This window comes from Drosophila navojoa, chromosome 2 (assembly GCF_054131105.1).
Source record: "Drosophila navojoa isolate 15081-1374.11 chromosome 2, UAZ_NAV_1.0, whole genome shotgun sequence".
Lineage (NCBI taxonomy): Eukaryota > Metazoa > Arthropoda > Insecta > Diptera > Drosophilidae > Drosophila > Drosophila navojoa.
The window spans coordinates 22,187,383-22,207,931 of record NC_142890.1 but is presented as its reverse complement, the minus strand read 5'-3'; the positions used below and the strand labels follow the sequence as shown (position 1 = coordinate 22,207,931).

At 38.5% G+C, this 20,549-nt stretch overlaps 1 protein-coding gene across 13 annotated transcripts in view; it reads left to right on the top strand.

Annotated features, from left to right (window-relative positions):
* Positions 1 to 20,549, top strand: part of tmod (tropomodulin) — a 53,960-nt gene that overhangs the window by 7,111 nt on the left and 26,300 nt on the right. The window contains exons 1-2 of one of the 13 annotated variants that reach the window (XM_030383026.2): positions 9,213 to 9,363; positions 10,581 to 10,937. The exons of 11 other annotated variants lie outside the window; for them this stretch is intronic. In XM_030383026.2, coding sequence (XP_030238886.1) covers positions 10,815 to 10,937 — 123 coding nt within the window. In that variant the 5' untranslated portion in view covers positions 9,213 to 9,363; positions 10,581 to 10,814. Of the gene's footprint in view, positions 1 to 1,362; positions 1,575 to 9,212; positions 9,364 to 10,580; positions 10,938 to 20,549 lie in introns of those variants that run through there. One more of the 13 variants, XM_030383028.2, reaches the window with a different exon arrangement.

The following is a 20,549-nucleotide window of genomic DNA, read 5'->3' as shown; positions in this document are numbered from 1 at the left end:
ATATGGAAGGATTAAAATGATTCAGCTTTGCTTATGCATATATAATTTAACTTATAGTTTATATAAATCTAATGCAATTTTTATTTTTGACTATCAGCTAATATTAAATTTCACATATATCATTAAATTATAGTTGAGTTGCATATATGGGAAATATATAAAAAGTTCTACACTTTTATCAAATTGTCCCATAACTGATGCAATGAATATTCAGATCATATACTGTCTTAGATCATGTTTGGAATAAGGGAGTCATATACTGATTTAGATCATGCATAGAATATTTAGATCATATACTAATTTAGATCATGTATAGCATGTTTAGATCATTTACTGAAATAACCTTAAAATTAATAGATACAAAAGTTATTAACCAACAGTTGGCCAGAACATTTATATAGAGATATAGCTCTTGAAATGTTGATCAGAAATGTGCGATATCTTCACAGATTACAGATAAGCTTCTAGATTTTATTTTGACTCAATGGTGCTACTATGAATTTGACGATATATGTATATCTGACCATACTGATGCAAATTGTTCTGAAGAGAAACATTTTGATCTTTAAATTGATCCACAAGTTTCTATTAATAAATGAATTTTCGCATTTTGTTTGCTTTACTTATATGATCCATAAATGTAAATCTCTTGTGATGCCCCAGTATCCGACATTCGCTGCCCACATTCAGAATCGGCAATTCTCATAAGCTCATAAGTGTCTCCCAAGACGATTTCTCTAAGCCCGCATGTTTTGGTCAGTGGCATTTCAGCCATTTCCTTGCCACGAATCAAATATGCTAAGCAGCCGTCTTGAATATTAGCAGATATGCCAAACATTTGTCAACAGCCAACAAAGCGATTGAAATCGAAAGTAGTGATGCACTTGGCCAGCCCCAAGTCGCTAGCGGCTAACCCCCTCTCCCCCATGCCCCTCACCCACTCTACATATATAGCTGTATGTAAGCAGTGTGTGTGCTTTTCGTAATGCGCATTGCAATTTATTTGGCTGCAGGTCCCGCCAAAGAACAAAAGGCACTCGAGAGTAGAAATGTTGATTGAACTGCAGCACTTTGATTGCATTTCGATATTGCCTCGATTTCAGTTTCAGTTGCTTTACAAGACTCAAAAACAAAAGGCGCAGCGCGAACCGAATAAACACACACACACACAAACAAACAAGTCAATTCGAGCAGATTCGAGAGCTATTGATTTATTGCTGGAATGGCACTAATGGAGGCGGGCCAGTCAGCCAAATAAATAGATTAGTTTTTATGCGAATTCTCAGTGCGCATTTTGCGTAGTTTGTGACGCGCGACCAAGTGTGTCTGTGTCTGTGTGTGTGTCCGTGAGTGTGAGTGTGTGAGCAACCAGAGCAAAAATATAAATAACAATAATATATACATATATGTATATATAAAATTGTAAAATTACAATACAAAAATAAATAAATAATCCGCTTGATATCTGGCATCGATTCGATCGCGAATTGCGCAACTGGGAATCGGATTTGTAAATCGGATTAGGCAAAGTTCCAAAGTTCCAATTGAGAGACATGGCCATACTAGATGAAAAGGTAAGCTGCGCATCTTGTTAGACAAATTGATAGCCCAATAAGCCGCTCTCGGGTCTATAGCAACAACTTTGCACTGATCCCATCAAAATGCGTCAACAATTTTGCTAACATTTCGGCATGGCCAAAGTGAGGGATTCGCACAAAGAGCCATTGTTGTCTCACCTGTTTCGTTCAGATATGCATTCGCGTGTGTGTGTGTGTGTGTCTGTGTGTATAGGTGGGAAAATCACTTGTCAATCTTTTATGTAAAAAGCTGACGCCAACGTATCTGTCACCTGTGCCGCTCGTAAAATTTTCTCGCATGCTTCCGTTTTCTTTGCACTTAATTGTGTCTGCTGCTCAGTCGCAGTCGCAGTCGCCGTCGCCGTCGCCGTCGCAGCTGACGCTGTTGCCGATGCGGTTGTTGTGCGTGTGTGGTTCAAGGTGAATTGGCGTCGACGTCAAAGTCGAAGTCGCTGCCAACACTTCAACGCATCTTTCAATCGCTTTTGCCACCCGCCCGCATGTTGTTCTCAACCCGTTGAGGAAAATAAAAAACAAGCAAAAAGCTCACCAAAAAATAAAGTGGAACATACACTCATGTGCCACAACTAGTAGATACTCTATCCAAAGTTGTCACCCTGTGCAAATATTCAATGTAGAGAGTATTTTAATTGTCGACTGGGCAGCCAAATGGTGCAACATGTCGTATGCGCAATAAACTCGCTAATCTTATACCCTACTCAAGTTGAGCTGTTTATGCGCCCGAAATACCCAGACTTACCCTTTTCTGATTCTTGGGTGCAAATACAAGATTTGGCCAATGCCAAGGACTTGTGTCGCCTTCGCTTTGACTTTGCCTCTAGCTTGGGCTGCGGCTGTGGCTGTTGATGGTTTTTTCTGGTTTATTTTTTGGCTGCGGGTTATTTTCTGCTACGTATTTTTCACTTAATAAAATTGTTTTCATTCGCTGCGCTTGCTGTTCAGCTGATTTTCAATATGCTTAAAAATAAACGATAGCAACAACACCCCCAGCACACACCCTCATCAGCCCGTCGAGCCGTTTTCATTGTGCTCAAACTGCAATCGATACACTTTTATCTGCCGTCTATCCGGCTTCTATTGTTGTTGTTGTATCTATTGGGGCTGTTGCCTCGCCTTTGGCTGATTAGCAATTTATCTGAGCTGGGCTTCTGAGAATATCGCTTAAGCAGCCTGGCTGCCGTCCTGCTGTTTATCCTGCAATCGATAGCTGTGCGCTGATATTGCAAGACTCGGCCCGCTTGCCTCCCCCGTTGGCCGCAACCCAATAATTGTTTTCTGGCTAAGCAGCTTAGTCGCCTGCCGTAGGCTGCACCCTGGGGGCAGCTAAATGAATGCATTGTTATTATGCCTATTAATTATCGGAAATTTCAATTGAATTGCCATTGCTTTACTGTCTTCATTTGCCACGATTGTATTGCATGTGTCACTTGTCTATGGACTCTGCTGCAGTTGTCAGAAACATTTTGCAACTATTTAAAGCATGCTCTGCGTTATTTCCCCATTGTCTGCAGTCGCACTCGTGTAATCAATCAGAATGTGGCTCAACCGCCAAAGCGAACATGCTAAAAAATAGAAGGGAGCAAAAAGAATAAAAACAGAACAAAACAAACAACACGACATGACGCTGACATCTGCTGCAGAGCTGCGCTCGCTCGCAGGCGTAACACAAAACAAATCACAGCAAACGTTAGAGCGCAATGCGAACTACACACACACACACACACACACATACACACTGACTGTACACATGCAATACATGAAACCATGTTCCAAAGACTTTCAATTTATTTTCACTAAAACGTTTTCGTGTGCTGCCGCCTCCGCTGGGCTCGTGTTGTTGTTGGCCAACGAAAATAAACTAATGTTTGGCTAGGCATACGGGGCGTATGGGCGACGAGCTGAAATCCACTGAAATGACCCAGCAACTGCAACGCAAATTGATTGCCACATGCATCTCTAATTAGTTGACTGGCCCACGAAACATGTCCACAACACGACGAGCACGACAGCAATCGGCAATCAGACAGCAGGAGGCAGGCAGGCAGCAGGCAACGGGCAGCTGGCGACGCGTTAATCCCGGAAGTGCGCAGCGACATTTGAATGTGATCGAAATGCGAACGGCTGCCTACAATTTGATTGCTTAATCTGTCCGCCTGACTCTGGATCCCGCTGTGGCACTGTTCTGGCCAACTCGGCCGTTTAACACTGCGTATGATTAATATGCAGCATGTATGCCCGCCGCGCCCTCTCACGCCATTAGCCGGGGCGCCCCATTAGAAATGCATATAAATTGAGGCACACATTAAAATGTCGTGCGGCCAAGTCGATCCGTAAATCAACGGGCCATTAGAGCAACAGCAACTACAGCACTCAGCCAGCCAGTCAGCCAAGTTGTAAGATATTAATTTATACTGTTTAATATCCCCCTGCTACACATGTATCTAATATGTATTTGAGTGCAGCACCAGCCAGCGCGCCAACTTATAATAGATCATCAAAATTCAAATTCAGATATTAAAACTGTTTTCTGATCACATTATTTTGACTTTAGCATTTATTGCTATGAGTTTTACTATTATGCATTTAAGCATAACATGTTTTTATGCTTGAGACATTTTAATATATTTTTTTTTTATATTTATATATATATTTTTTTTATTTTTATACATATATATTTGTCTCCTTTAATTAAGTAATTTTTATTGTTCTTTAACAAGAAATTGTATTTATATTTTTATGAATATTATATACTCAAAAATATATTTAAATTTTCGCTCTCGAAATGACTATATATATGTATTTATATATATATTTATTTATTTTAATTTATTAATCTAATTTGTATTGCTTTTTTTTTATCTACCTCATATTTCTTTTTTTTTCCCATAATATTCAAAGAACAAATATGTTTAAAGGAATTCGGATACATATATGTTTATATATATATTTATCATAATTAATATTAGCCTGCTTTTTATTTATTTTTTTTTTTCTTTTAAAATAATAATTGTTTTAATTTATTCATCGCCTTTTTATTTGCGTTTAATTTAAATAAATATATGTAAACATTTATTATAATTTTTTCATCTTTTTTCTGCTCGGTTTCACTTCCTATTTGAATATTTTTTTTTTATGATAAATCACTTTAACATCAAATGATTAAATTATTTATAAGTACATACAATAGTTGCTCATTGAATATTCGCATATATTCACATATTTGTATAAATCAATCAACGTTTATGTAACTCTTCCAAATGGATTTGCCTGTCCTCAAATGGGGTCTATGCACAGCCGAAAGTCCATTCGACTGCATGCCCTTAACTCACTCGCCTGTTTGTTAGCCTTTGCATATAGAGAAATGTCTTGACAAGATTTTCTATAAATACATATTTCATATTTAATTTTTTTCTATTTTTCTGTGTATTCGTATGGCGACCCCAGTCGAGGCGAAATTCTTTAGAAACATTTCTTTTTGTTGTTGTATTTTCCTTGTTTTTGTTTTTCTTTTTTTTTTCTGTTGGTATTTGATGTTTTGATGAGATGCGCGCTTTCATTGGTTATTTAAATTATAACCTACATATTGTTAATGGCTAAGAAAGAAATATATAATTAAATAATATTTATGGGCCGTGGACAGGCACATGGCCAAACTTGCACGAGGTAAAGGGGAGACTCAGTTCACGGTTGGATGCGCGGGGGAGGGGCTGGCAGTCCTTTGTGCTGCAATGCATGTGATTAAATGAAATGTAAATGTTTTTTTATGCTAATGGAAAACAAAGCGTTTATTGTTATTCTTCCATGCAGCGCAAAATTAATTGCAATGCGATCAATGGGCGCTACACAATGCTACACTTCCAGCTGATGTACGAGCATTTCCATTAAAAATATTTGTACATACATATATACATCAGTATTTATTGTTGCTGACAAGCGTGCAATAATATGAAAGCAAATGCAGCTCCGATTCGTTGTTCGCAGCTTGTACGTGGGGCACTTTCAATTGCAGAGACTATTTATAAGAATTGCCGTCTATATAGATAAAAGCGTGTTTTTAATAACACTCGTAGATCGAGAATTACCTTGAAAGCAGCGCGGCCATTCAGAATGAAACCATGAATAAGACGCGTCGGCCGAGCAGAGGAAAATGTAATGCCAAAAAGAAGGCAAACGGCTAATGCGAAGCAACAGCCAAAAGAAGAGCAACAACAGTTTGCTCACTCTTCCAATGGCCACTCGGGGAGCAGCAGGTGTGTCTGTGTCTGTGTGAGTGTGTGTGAGTGTATGTGTGTCAAAGAGCTAATTAGTGTACTGGGAAGAGAAATTCTGAAGCTGCGCCGAGGTGCTCTTAGCTGCCGCCACCTGTGAGAGCACACCTTTGAGTGTGTGTATGTGTGTGTGTGTGTGTGTGAATGTGTGTGTTGGTGTAAAACACCTTCAGCGCGACAATGTCAATGATCATTTCTGACACGAAAGCGTGGGCGTGGCGCAGCTGCCTGCCAAGAGAACCGAAACTCACCACACCATCCACTGTGAAGTGCCCCTCAAACTGTGCGCTGGCATATATACATATGTATATATATATATATATATATATGCATATGCACAGGTAAATTTGATAAAATGATATACAGTCAGAGTGCTCAGGCAGCGCAGCAGAGAGGCGAGGTCAAAGTACTCTCGTTCCCCGTCTGCATTTGTTTACAAACAACTATTTTTACAACAACTCACAGCAGGCGGAGGGGGCGGAGGGGGCGGCCGGCCGAAGTCATCGAATGGAAGCCGTTGCCCTCGGCTCGGATACGCCAATAACTGGGAGACCAACAAAAAAATAAAAAATACTTTCCATATCGCTGGAATATTAACGCTAGGGGGCCATTCTTGTTGTTTCTGAATGCAACTGAAAATCAAATACGTTCGCATATTGATCTGAGCCAAATATCAGCTGACCCCAAAAGGAAAAATGAAAATGAAAAATATGTGAAATCGCTGCAGGCTCGACTGTGCCAGACTGTCACATACCGTAGCCAAGCCAGCGAGAGCTCTTGAAAACCACAGTTGACACTGACTATGACGTACAGTGAGTAAGCTGTGTATGTGAATTGACTTTGTATTTGAGATAAAAGAAGTTGACAAGCTAAAATTGTTTCTTTAGAGTATGTACGTGTTTCGCATACCGTGTATGGATAGAGAAATCGAATGTATATGCATTTGTTCTAGACCATTGTGTAGCCACACACAGGCAACAGTTGCCTCGAAAAGTATTCAACGCGCATCGATTTTGTTGCTGTTGCTTTGCTGCTTTAGCTTTGTTGCTTTGGCTATAAATAATATTTAATTTCTTTCTTTTTTTGGAACAGTTTTCAACGCGTTATATTTAGCAGGCGTTGAGCCTACAATTCGTTTGTTGTTGTTTATTTTTGTGCAGCAGCTGTAAAAGAGCAGAGCAGAGGCGAGACGAACAGCAGCAGCAGCAGCAGTAGCCGCAGTAGCCGCAGGCACTGGGGCAGGAGCTGGGGAAGCTGGGTGCCAGCTTCGCCATTTATTCTGGCGACTTGAGATGAAACTTTTGTGTAAACTTGGCGAGTGAAAATAAACAATTAATTATACGGCTTAAGGGACGAACAGTCAGTCAGAGCAGTCGAGGATTTAGGGTTCCAGCACAGCCTCCAGCGCGTTGTCAATGCAATATAAAATTTTCTTTTAATTAAAAGACAACAACTCGTTTTAAATAATTTAATAGGCACTGCCAAGTCCCACTGGTGCGAATAATTCAATTTATTGAATAATTAAAACACAAAAAATTAACACAATAATAAATAGAATTTGTGCAGACAAAAGCAAAAAAAAAAAAAATTGTGGGATCAACTGGGAAGGTCTTATTTATGTATGCTCTGTATAAATAAATATACAGCCTTTGCTTTAAGATTGATGCATATTTTGAGAACAAGAAAAATCAAAATGAAATCAAACAATTCCACATAAATATTTAGAGGCGAAGCACCTTCACTCTTGCGTGACTGAAATAAACGAATTTACTTGTATATTAATTAGAGACATGTCAACTTGTTGTTGTGCACGGGCAAAGTTGAGTGCTTTGATTGGTCTTCCGTTGTTGGGACACGGCCAAAGAGTCACATCCGCATCAACAGTGGCTGCAGTTGTTGCAGTTGTTGCAGTTGGCCATGGCGGATTTCGAAGGCAAATCGATGGGAACAATTAGCGCTGAGCAATGAGCCTGAGGCTGGCCAAAGCGCAAATTGTTGGCATTTCGCATTACGGCAATTTACGATGGCCCCAGGCGAAATTGGCAATATTTGTGATAATTATGGAGACAGCCATTGCTATTGGATATACACATATTCACTATATGCTACATCTATATAGGTAATGATGATTTGCTCTGCCTATAATTAGACGGTGTGACAAATAGTCGAGCAGAGCTCGCAACGCAATAAACTGTTCACGCGACAAGGTTGTCCACTGCGTGATTTACTTACAGCAAAACAACAACAACAATAACAACAACAACAACAACATTCTTATACATATATTTACGCAGAATTTGCTTAACAATTTGCGCTGCACACACAAAGGTGAGAAACAAAGGCCAAGACCGACGCAGCTGGCCAGCTGAAGGCGCTGCAGTCGCTGCCAGGCGATGCCAGAGGCGGCCCGGCGGCTACAGCTGGAAGCCGTAAACGACAGCCAAATCCTAGCGTCAGTTCAGTTCACTTCGGATCAGTTCAGTTGAGTGCCACGCGCAGCAGCTAGCGCACGGAGCCGTTGGCAAGCGAGTCTTTGCGGCCAGACATATAAAATCACAATCACAATCAAACATTTCATTTTGTCGTATTTTTTTCATTTTAAATTTGTTTCATATATCTCTGCCTCGCATTTTTTACTACCCGTCGAAATTTGTTTTTCGTGTTTCTCGTGTTTTGCGCGCGGCCAAAACAGCAAATTTTAAGGAATTCGCTATAATTTCTCAAGCGAGTGTGGTCAACAGATATTCACCTGTTTGTGTATTCGCAAGTTCGTTGAAAGCCAATTTTATTCCACTCTCTAGCGGCACAGGCACACAGCCGCCCCCCCTCCTGAATACAAACGTTCACATTACGCATACGTCGCGTTGACGGCCTGCAAAAAAACAAATAAAATAAAAGAAATAAAAAAGAGGCGAACAGCAAGCGAATAATCATAATATAAAGAGGAACCCAAAATGTAAAGCGGCAAATATTTTTGCGCACACATTTTCAAAAGTGTATAATTTAAAGTGGCCATACACACTCACGCACGTATATATATGTATTCAAATGCCTGTGTGTGTGTCTCTGTGAAGCATTTCATTTTTAAGATTATGAGCAAATTGTGTTAGTCTGCCGCTGCGTCCCCGCGGCAACATTAAGTGTTGATTGTGTGCGCCGCTCTATTAGCGTCCCCTCCACCTCCCCCCTCTCCCTCTGCACACCTCTGCTGAGCAGACGCCTCCCCACCCAGAATAGTCCTCGGGCTCGCTCGCTCGCTCGCTGGCTGGCTGGCTGGCTGCCTCAGCTGAAAATCAAGCAAACTCAGTTCGTTGCGAGCGCGAGCGCGTCTGCTGCTGCTATAGCTGCTCTTGCTATTGCTATTGTGGACTGCCAGCCGCCAGTCAGCCAGCCAGCCAGCCAGCCTGCCTGATGGCCCAGTTGAATTTTTAGCATTTCGAATTTGCATGCATATGAAGGCGATAAAACCACACAATAACACTGCATATACTCTACTGGTATACAACAACAACAACAACAACAACAACAAATACAAATACAACAACAAACAAACAAAACACCCACGCGTTATTAAAAAGAAATGCTAAAAACAAAAATCCAAAATACACAAACCAAAAACAACTACAACAAGTGCAATTCAACAACAACAACAACCGCAGCTAAAAAAAAAATTCTTGTAAAAAATCTACATAGCGCAACATAAATTCACCACACACACACACACATACAACATAATAAAACAGTGCACTACAGAAAATCAATAACAAAAAAAAAGATTGAAAACAAAGCAAACAAACAATATTTAACAATCATATCAAACATTAAATGAAAACACATGAAAAATGCATTTGAAGCTGGTCAGCGGAAAAAGCCCTCAGCAATTTTATTTTTAAGCCAGCCAAATACAATGACATTTGATAACACCGTTCGGAAAGTTTTTACTTGGCTACATATTTATTTCTACTTTTTTTTACTTCACCTCCATTTCCATTTGCTTTTAATCTGCTGTCGAACTCATTTGGCCACCTGCTCGCTTGTCTCGCATTTTGGCCAACTTTGTGAGTTGGCCGCACATGAATAGTTTTCCGAGCTAAAATGGCAAATGGGAATTCCACAAATAGAAATTGCTTTCAACTATTCAGGGAGTGTGCGTGCAGAGCGTGCAGAGCCACAGTGTCCGGTCTTACTTAAGTATCATTAGGCAGCTCCCGATGGGCTGCGAGTTGCTTTGATTTGGTTTCAACTTGGCCATCAAACCGTGCAGACCGAGACCACAAGCTCTTATTGAAATGGCATTTTTATTGAATATAAAGCAACACAATTTGTGTTTGTGAAATTTACGATTTGTGTTCCATTTTATTCAATCTATTTCTATAGTTTCCTTTAATGGCCTGGCCTGGCCAGCTCATGTGCCATTACTTTTAATGTTTGCCCAAATAAATTGAAAATGCCTTTTGGCAAGCAGGCTTTATTTATATTATCTTTGTCAGACTTTCATTAATTATATCTGTGCATATTATGCAAACAATTCGTTTTCATTTAACAACAGCTAAGCAAATTGTTGGCCAAAATGCGCCTCAAGGCAGCTACAATAATAAATTGCAAGTCGAATCAGCAAAATGCGTTATACATATATTTCATATATATATAAAATTATATATGATATATGCTCAACAAAATATCGCAACGAATTAATATAATAATGTGTTTCCAGTGAAAATGAGTGAAAGCGAAATGAAAAAAGTGTCCATATAGATTGAGTGAATAATACCGCAGAGAATTGAAAGTCGCAAAGTGTGTTCGTGTTCGGGTGCGAAGAGAAATTCCTGAGAGCCATGAAATAAACTCACAAATTAACAAAAGCACACAAAGCAGCGCGTAAGCATACGGATAAGGATAACACTTGTCACCTCTCAGGATTAAAACACAAACATAAACACTCTACAATATGGCAGACACTGCCACTGACAAGAGCCTCAACGACGACAACGGCAATGACGTCATTGAGCAAGAGGAGACAACAACAACAACGAAGAAAACTTCGCAATGGCGCAAGACGCGCACCACCAAGGTGAGCGAGGAGTCGCAAACGCGAGGGCGGCTCAATAAGTGTGCGCCGTAAACTCTATGAAATAGGCAGAGATTTTAGCTTGTCCTGAATTAAATGAGATTTAAGGATATGTAGAGAAAGGAATGTAGAAATTGAAAGTATTTTGAAAGGATGTAGAAATTGAAAGTATTTTGAAAAGGAAACTTAGATATTTTAATTTCTTTGAAAATATACTGCATACAAAATAATATAATTTAATGATTATTATTTTAATGCATATTTACTTGTATTGACGCATCAAATTTGCTTGCATATAAAATATTATGTTAATATAGATATGTGATATTACTATTTATTAATATTCTATATTTCATTTTGGGCTTAATTCATTATTTAGTAAATTTGCTGGCATATTTTAACATAATATTTATTTAATATATGTACATATATATAATACTAATGTCGAGTCTTGATAATTTGTGCCCCGCTAAATCGAAAATCGAGGTAAATCGAGCAAAAATTCTTACCCCTTCAAAGAAATTCATTCTCAATAATTCTCGATAGTTGGAATTTTAATGTAAATCGAAAAACACTGATTTCCTTTCGAATTATCGGGACTCTACTGTATTATTTATATGCATGTATATGCATATTTCATATTAGTTAATAACAATTTGACCATTATTCTTTATTTAGGTTTACTTAATTTGCTCACAATAAAAAATAAACTAATTCATATATATTTAATTCATATTAAACTAAGTGAAAATATTACTTTTATGCAATTGGGAATTACCAAATGATCGATATAGTATTTAGCAGTACGGAATAGAAAAATCCTTAATAAATTCAGCAAGCTTTGCATATAAACGCCTAACAAATAATAAAAAGCTTAACTTGTTTGCATAAATAGCATAAAAATAGAAATATTTCTCAATTCGCCCTCGCTATTGTACTTTTCTGTGTGTGTGTGCGTGTGCCTGTGTGTGTGTTTGCCTATAGGAATTGTGTCTTTGTGTGTGTGAGTCAGTCTGAGTAGCTATTTAGATGCGTCAAGTAATGAAAGGCAATCGCATGACCAGCGTACGTACGCCCACTTCGCTCAACATTTGAAGCTGACAAATAAATGCGACAGATTGAAAGTTGGCCAAAATGAATGCCGGACACAGATGTCGCGAGCGACATCTCTCGATTTGCTGGCCAACAAAGGCCAACAGCGACGTATTACTTGATTTTGGCCAAAACAAAATGAAAATTATTTATTTTCTTTAGAAATACGTTGCGAACAAGACAAGACAAACATATCACAGCTCGCACACAGATATTTATATATGTATATGTATGTGTGCTCCTGGAAGGAGCACTGCTAATTAGGCGAAGCATTTTGTTGTGCTTTGCACTTGATTAACTTTTAATGCGGCTAAAAATAAACAGCGCGCTTTGGACATTAATCAACTGGCGTGCCACAACTCACGGCTCGCGGCTAACAGAGCGAACTACCATGTTAAATGCTGCCAGCGGGCACACTCCAAATGCTATGCACATACATTCGTTCAAGCACAAAAGGGTTTCGTCCTTCGGCAAAGAAGGGAAAAAAACAGAAACTGAGGTCCTTAAAACACTTTCAGCCATCGCTTGGCCGGCAGAGGCAAAGCAAACGGCGCTAGAAAGTTTCCAGGTCAGTGAGTTTCCATTGCAAGCTGAGGCGATTCACCCGAGTCGGAGCCCGAGCCAGAGCCAGAGCCAGAGCCAGATCTGGAGCTGTAGCCAAAGGATAAACATAAGCACACAATGGGCGGGCGGCACATTGATTATATTCAGCCACATGGGACCCAATCTGCGGTGGCTCTGCCATACGACAGCGAGTTTCTGGGCGCATAAATTAATTCGACTAACAGCGCGGGCAGTGGTGGGGGAAACAGCAACAGCTACAGCAACACCAACAGCTACTTAAGCGTCCTTAAGCCGCACTCACCTGTCGCAGGCGGGCGCACCTGCAATCAATCAAGCTGTAAAGTATTTATTAAACGTTATTATGAGGTTTACCAGCAGATATTGCTTATATACATACGTGAGAGTAAACACAAACAAACACACACACACACACACACAACCACACACACTCACAGATATGTATTTTTTAATAGCTTCATTGTTTCTCTTAACAGGATTTCATTTCACTTAATATACCAACACAGTGGCACACACACACACATACATATTTGTATATATATCCATACATACATATCTGTTTATATATATGTATATGTATTTGTGTATATCTATAAAAGCTACCGCTGCCAGCTGGCATTACCTGCCCTTAAACCCACATCGTTCCAGCCCCTCCCCCCTCCCCACATTCCGGCTCTTACCATGTGCATCATTACTGGCTTTTATTGTTGTTGCTGCTGGGGCACACTTGTTAACCCGACGTTTGGATTTGCCCGGTGGCATTTTGGCGCTTGCTTCAAATGAAGCCAGAGCGCAGGCATTGATGCTCCTGCCACGCCCCTCAACGACTGCCAGGCACAGCCAGGTAGTTCGGTTTCAGTTCGCACTGGATTTTTCATGGCAGCAGTCAAGCTGGCTACAAAGGCTATCGCAGTGCAGAGTTTCCGCACCGGCGCCCCATTTCCCGTTCCGTCTTCTATTTCTCTTTTTTTTTCCGCCTTCTTCCTAACATTTCGCTCTCCTGCATTTGCCGCTCTGTTGTTCTTCTCATGTGCGACGACTCCAGCTGAAATTCTGACTTTGGGTGTTTTCATTTTTACTTCTCTTTTCATTTTTGTTTTGTTAATTTCATTGCCAGTTTTATTATTTCATGCGATTTGAGACTCGTTATTTCTGTCGCTTTCGCTCTCTCTCTCTCTCTCTCTTTCACTCTCTCTCTCTCTCTCTCTCTCTCTCTCTCTCTCTCTCTCTCTCTCTCTGCTGCTCTAATTTAATGTGTGTTAAACTAGGCAATTTTATCTTTTAATTAAAACTGACGCGTCTGCTCCTTTTACTTTTTTTTATATGTAACACCCACACACTTACACACACTCACATTCACACACACATAGGTACATTAATTAAGCATTGTATTTTTCTCTTGCCACATGCCAAGGCCGGCAAAAAAGTTAAAACCTCAACATTTGTTTTATTTGGCTGACTCGCATAAAATATTCGCTGCCCTCAAGTGGTACATGGCCTTAAAGCTGGGGGCGTGGCACTGCCACTCATTTTGCACAATTAAGTTGCAAAAGGCTGCTCATTGGCCGCAAGCATCGCATGGCGTGGCATGGCTGCGGGGGTTCCGGGTTCAGTAAAAGGCTAATTGATTTGAAGCATTTGGCCTTTGCTTGAGAATTGGCTGCCAGCTGATGCGAATTGTGGCAATGAAGCAAGCAATGGCTGGCTTGGCCTTATTAAAGCTGTTGCCAGAGATAGAAGAAAAAAAAAAAAAAAAAAACAATTTTCTGATGATTTTTAAAGATTGTGCATGGAGTGAAATTATTTTAGTTGATATTATGGCTGATATAGTATTGAAAATTATATATTATATATGTAGAATATTTCAATTTTTATTAAAAACTATGACAAATGTACTAAAATTGTGTTTTAAATTAAGTACATAAAAATTTTAATCTAGATTATTACTAAAACAAATTCTAAGTAATCGTATTTAAATATTGTTTGTAAAATTTTCATTATATTAATTTTTTATTATTGATTTTTGTAAAATTTACCAAACATTAATTTGTTTATATTTAGAAATATTTTTTAAATGTATATATTATTTTTTAATTAATTTTTATTATCTCTGTATATTTTTTATTTATTATTTGTGAACTTTTACATTTATAATGTAAATGTTATCTAATATTCATTTATTAATTATAATTTTATTATTATTAATTTTTTATTTTTTCATTTTTTAATTATAATTTTATTATCTTTTTTTTTATTTTTCAATTATAATTTTATTATTTATTTATTTTTTTAATATGTTTTTTATTTATATTTTATTATTATTTTTATACCCTGAACCCATTGAAAATGGGAAATCAGGGTGTAATGGTTTTGTTAAAAGTATGTAACAGGCAGAAGGAGGCGTGGCAGACTCCACAAAGTATATATATTCTTGATCAGGGCGACGAACTGAGTTGATTTAGCCCTGTCCGTCTGTCTGTCCGTCCGTCCGTCCGTCCGTCCGTCCGTCCGTCCGTCCGTCCGTATGTATGAACGCGTCGATTTCAGAAGATATAAGAGCTAGAGACTTCAACTTTTTTTTAAAATATCCGTATATATCACGCGGATATCGAGTTTATCACTAAAAAACGAGAACTCATTCCGATACTTTTTTATCGATAAAAAACCTTATCGAAGATCACTTTAAAAATTATATCTCCTACATCTTTCAAGCTAGAGTCTCCAAATTTAAAATGTATATTAAGATGAAATTTATACAATTTCGGTTTTTGTTAAAATTTACCCCCCACCCCTAAATCCACCCCCTCACCCTCATCTTTGTAAAAGTCGTATATCAAATACTAGAGACTTGAGCTTCGGTATACACATACATTTTAACATTATGTTTACGTTCTGAAAGTTTCATTACGATCGTACGTCTAGAAATTAAATTAATCAACAAATAAGTTTTCATTATATTGCCAACACTGCAGCGCAACCCAAGCGCAATCGCCTGTATATGCGTGTGTGTGTGTGTGTGCATGTGTTTGTATGCGTGTGTGTGTGTGCGTGTGTGTGTGCTAACTATTATTGAAATATCAGTTGATTGTAGGGTTCAGGGGATCTCGTAGTCGAGCAGTCTCGACTAGAGCTTTCTTTCTTGTTTTTATATGTTTTTTATTTATTTTTTATTTTTATATAATTTTTAAATATTTTTGTGAATTTGTACATAGTTTTTAGACAATCTACATGGTTTTACCATTTCTCAACAACTTTCATCAAACATGAATTCCATTTTAATTCTGTTCAGTGTAGAAATACATTATAGATAAGTAGAATATTCTAAGAAAATAATTTCGCCATAGAACGGTTCATTGCAGATAGGATATGTCAAATCGCAAATGCTCTGTCACTGAATAATTACACTTAAAGCCTTTAAGACAATCAGCTTAAGTCTTACAAAATTTCGAATGTATTTTTACCACTTGAGCACTTAAGACCGAAATTTCTCTATAGACATTTTATAGCAGTGGGATATGTGAATCATGCTCATTATATCTATTATATGTATATCTTCAATATTTTATTTAGCAATAAATCAAATAATTAAATTTTTCATGATCTCTGGGTACATATACACAATATGCATAAATATAAATATATGCTAAATTTTCCAAATATATTTCTAACGTTTCGTTTCTCTCTCTCTCTCTTTTCTCTTTGATTCTTTCAGGTAAGCAATGCCAATTGATATGTAAACACAATTCGGCTTCTATGCGAATTCGTAGTAAGTAATGAGCTATATTGTTTTATTCCATTTCAACATCTATTTCGAGTGTCCTCTCTTTGCTCCAACATAATTTGCTCTTTGTTGTGCATATTTATATATATATTTTTTTGTTTTTAGTTTTTTTCTGTATTTACTTGTCAAGTTAACGACCATTGAAGAGAGCAAATGGATCGAAAATACAACACGCAGCGCACACTCACACACATGTGTCTGTGTGCCTGCGTGTATGTGTGTGTTTTCTTGTGTATGAACAAGCAGTTATAAATAATTTCTGGCAAAAAATCAGCAATTTTTCCGTTGATCTCCAAGTATAGCGCGTTGGCACAGAGCCAAAGCGAATTGCGCATACGCCGTGTGTCTCGCCCGCACACTCATGCATGCCCAGCTGCAGCTGTGTGCGTGTGCATGCTGGTATTGGTGCTCAATTGCTCTGGCTGCCTGCTGCTGCTCTGGAGCGTGCTGCTGCCGCTCTTCAGGCTCTTAAGAGTGTGGACTAAGAGTGCGAACGCTAGAGAATTCGGCTAGAATAGAAAATAAACAACCTGATTTTGTTCTTTACACTTTCTGGTTCGTTGTTTATTTATTGTATGTTGTTATTCTGCTGCTGTCCGCCGGGCAAAAGGTCCATTGCATCTGCGAAGGCTATTCGCAGCGCTGCCTCTGACACTGTCGCCTGTCAGCATCATCCCCCAGCATTGATGGCGGCGACAGCCTTGTGCATTAAATCAAAATCTGTGAAGCTAATGCCGCTGCTCAGCTGCCCGGCTGCCCATCCAAAGTTGCCCAGTTGCTGTCCAAGCTGCCAAATTGTTTTGTCACAATTTCGTCAGCTGTGCACAGCATTTCCGCTCTCTCCCTCTCCCTCTCGCACTCTCTGGCTTTCTCTGTCGCTCTCGCAGTCATTAATTCACGTCTAATTAGTTATGATTTTCGGGATGGTTTCAATTGTGCGCAAAACAACAAGGACGTGACTTTGGCAAAGAACTTGCCGTCCGTCACAGATCAAAGTGAAAATGTCACAAAATCAACGAGAGCAAATAAATATTAGAAATTCATTTGTATTATATATATATAAATGTATACATATATACGAGTATAAATATACATACATATATATATCTATGGTATTCCTATATATAGTATATGGATAATTAGTCTGTTTTCAGCGCTCTTCACTCACATTTACAGCTGCTGCGCCACTGAGAAATTGACTGTCAGGCATTTTAAGCGATTTTCAATTCCACGCACATGCACGAACACACGCGCAACAGTAAATACACATACTATGGCACTGCTCCACACACACACAGATATATATACAGATATTTTGGGCGTTCTGGTCTTGACCAAATTTGGCAAAGATGGGGAACCGGTGCGTCTCGCCGCCCTTGCAGCGCCTTCGCTTGTGCAGTTTAACTCGCTGCAATAAACACAAAATGTGCCAAACAATAACAAAAAAGTCATTTGGCGGCATTACAGCGATTGTTGTTGTTGCTGCCTCCTCCTCCTGCTGCTCCTGCTCCTACTACTGCTGCTGGCCATGTCGTTGTGCTTGTAAAGCTCAGTCAGCTTGCCACAATGAAAACAAACCAAAGACGTGGTCCAAGTTGCAGCCTAGGCACAGCCAAAGGGTTGTGGCGGGGTAGTGAGCGGGACTGGGTGTTGGCTGTGTGCGGCCGAACGACAGCTCGCTTGTTGCACAGCTTTCTTTGCATTTGGCCCAGTGCCAAAAGTTACCATTACGCTTGCTCTGGGTGTGACACAAAGGCGTCCGACTGAGGCTTGTTGTGCTCAATTTAAGACCGCTTGTCCCGCAGCTGCTAAATGGAAAATTTACTGAACTGCTGCTGCTGCTGCTGCTGCTGCTGCTGCTGCTGCTGCTGTTGTGGTTAAAGGCCTTGACTGGCCTTTAGCACGCCATTTTAAATGCAAGGCGCAAATAATGCGATGACCATTGGTATTTATGGAATGACCAAGAAATGATTGAAAAGTGCATCAAGACTTTGGCTTGTAATGGGGTCATTGACGGCTCGACAGCTCTCGCAGTTGTTCTTTGTTGCCGTTGGGCCATTAAGCCACAGAATATTTAGCAATCGGGCTGACAGCTTGATTGCATTTAAGTGCTTGGCACTGCTGCAAAAACTCCTCAAACTTGACATCAGGTTTCACACTGCGCAGTATTTCAATTGCTTTTAATTACTGCATTTATTATTGCTTTTTTAGCCAGGAGCCAAAGCTAAGATTGTGTTGTATCCACTTAACTTTTGACTGAATATATTTCTATGTAAATATTTATGTATGCTTGAAGCGCTGGACTTAATTTTATGCTATCCAAATATGGTCAAATAAATGCAGGGTTTGTGCATTTTAAGTTTACCTCTTTTTATACCACTCACAGGTTTTGCATTTTTGGTAAACCTTTTTTTTTCATACACTTACGCGCTGTTGTTAAATAAAAAGAGTATTTTATTTTTAAGCAGAAAAGGTCTCAAGGAATTTATATGTTGTATATGTTGGGTCTTTATATATTTTTTTTATCAAAGAAAAACACAATTATTTTTATGTTGATATTAATCATTATATTTGATTCAAGTGAATTTATTAATCTCACATGTTCAATGTGACATCTCCAAATGAGTCCGTCCAATATGAGCAATCATCTATGTTTAAAATATATAATCTTTATTCCCCATACTTATCAGTCTCCATGGCATACAAAATAATTTAGACTGACGATTCACAATCTGGATACAATTAATTTAGCAACAAATAACGCAGTATTCTCTTAGAAGAAAGAAAACTTATACTGAAACAATATTACTTATGAGATGCCACATTCTCTTACCTTTGGGTATATATTAAGGGTCTGCAAAGGTTTACTCGCAGCATGCATCAAATAGAATACCTCCAAATTGAATTCAGTTGAGTGAGTGAGCGTCGCACAATAAGTTGCCTGAGTTTCTATATGGAGTCACCCATGCATAGTCTTCGTACTTCGCAGTTCATCTTCATTTCGAGACAAGGAAACTCTATGTGTGCGTGTATGTGTTTCTATACACACGACACTTTTCACGACTCTTCCACTTAGCAGTCAACGTCACTCAGTGTATTTTGAGCATTGTTCATTCGAATAGGGTTTTCGCATGCATGTAGATCTCTCTTATATACATATGAAACATGTGCACTAGAGTATTTAATATAGCAACTGTAGGGTATCGCCAAGTCTTAAATACTCTAGATTCCTGTATATATTTATTTTGTGCACTGCATAAATTGTTAACATGGCACAAAGTAGCTTCATTTTATAACATTTTTGCATTTTGCATCACTGCAAACACTTCAAAAGGCATCTCTCGAACTCATGTTAACCCAGCTTGACCCCACAAAATAAGCAAAATTAAGAGGTATACATGCAGTGCTAAAAATATGAGTTTTTTTTATATATAAATGTATATATATATTTTTTATTTTTTGTGTTGACAACTTTTATTTGAAATTAAACTTTCACTCTGTGTGAACTTTTGAAACACTGTTTTGCTCTGTTGGTTAAAGTGCGCTTGGGGAGTTGGTCAACGAAGAGTCTCTTAAGCCTTCTTAGGAGTGGTGGGAGTGTTAAATGTTTGAGGCTTAGAATGGGATGTGTGCTTATAGTTTTGAATGTTTTATTTAACGTGGACTATGTTTATAACGGTTTTGATGTGCAAGTCTCTCATGATGCCCCCCTGAGGATTCGTCACTGTCAACTGAAATCTTTTAGATTAAATATGGAGCAATGGTTCCCCACAAGGAGCTCTCGTATTTTCCTGCATGTTTATGAAGAGCTTGAAAGAATGACAGCCAAATACATATATTATTTTAGGCTTTGTTAAAGTAACTTTAAAATAAAACAAATTCATGTTTGATTTTTTTGTTTTGTTTGTATTGAATTGTTTAACATTTATTTGATTCATATGTAATTCGATATTATTCGATATTCGTTATTCGTTTAAATAATTTGATTTTCCTTGTTCAGCTCTAACTACACATACAGTAAATCTTGTCACATGTCTTTCATTAAGCCCTATATACTATCATTATCCCATTTATAGACACTAAAAGGTGTATATACGATAGCTAAAACTATTATTGTTCGAATGTATGCGTTATGTAATTATAATTGAATACAATTCAAT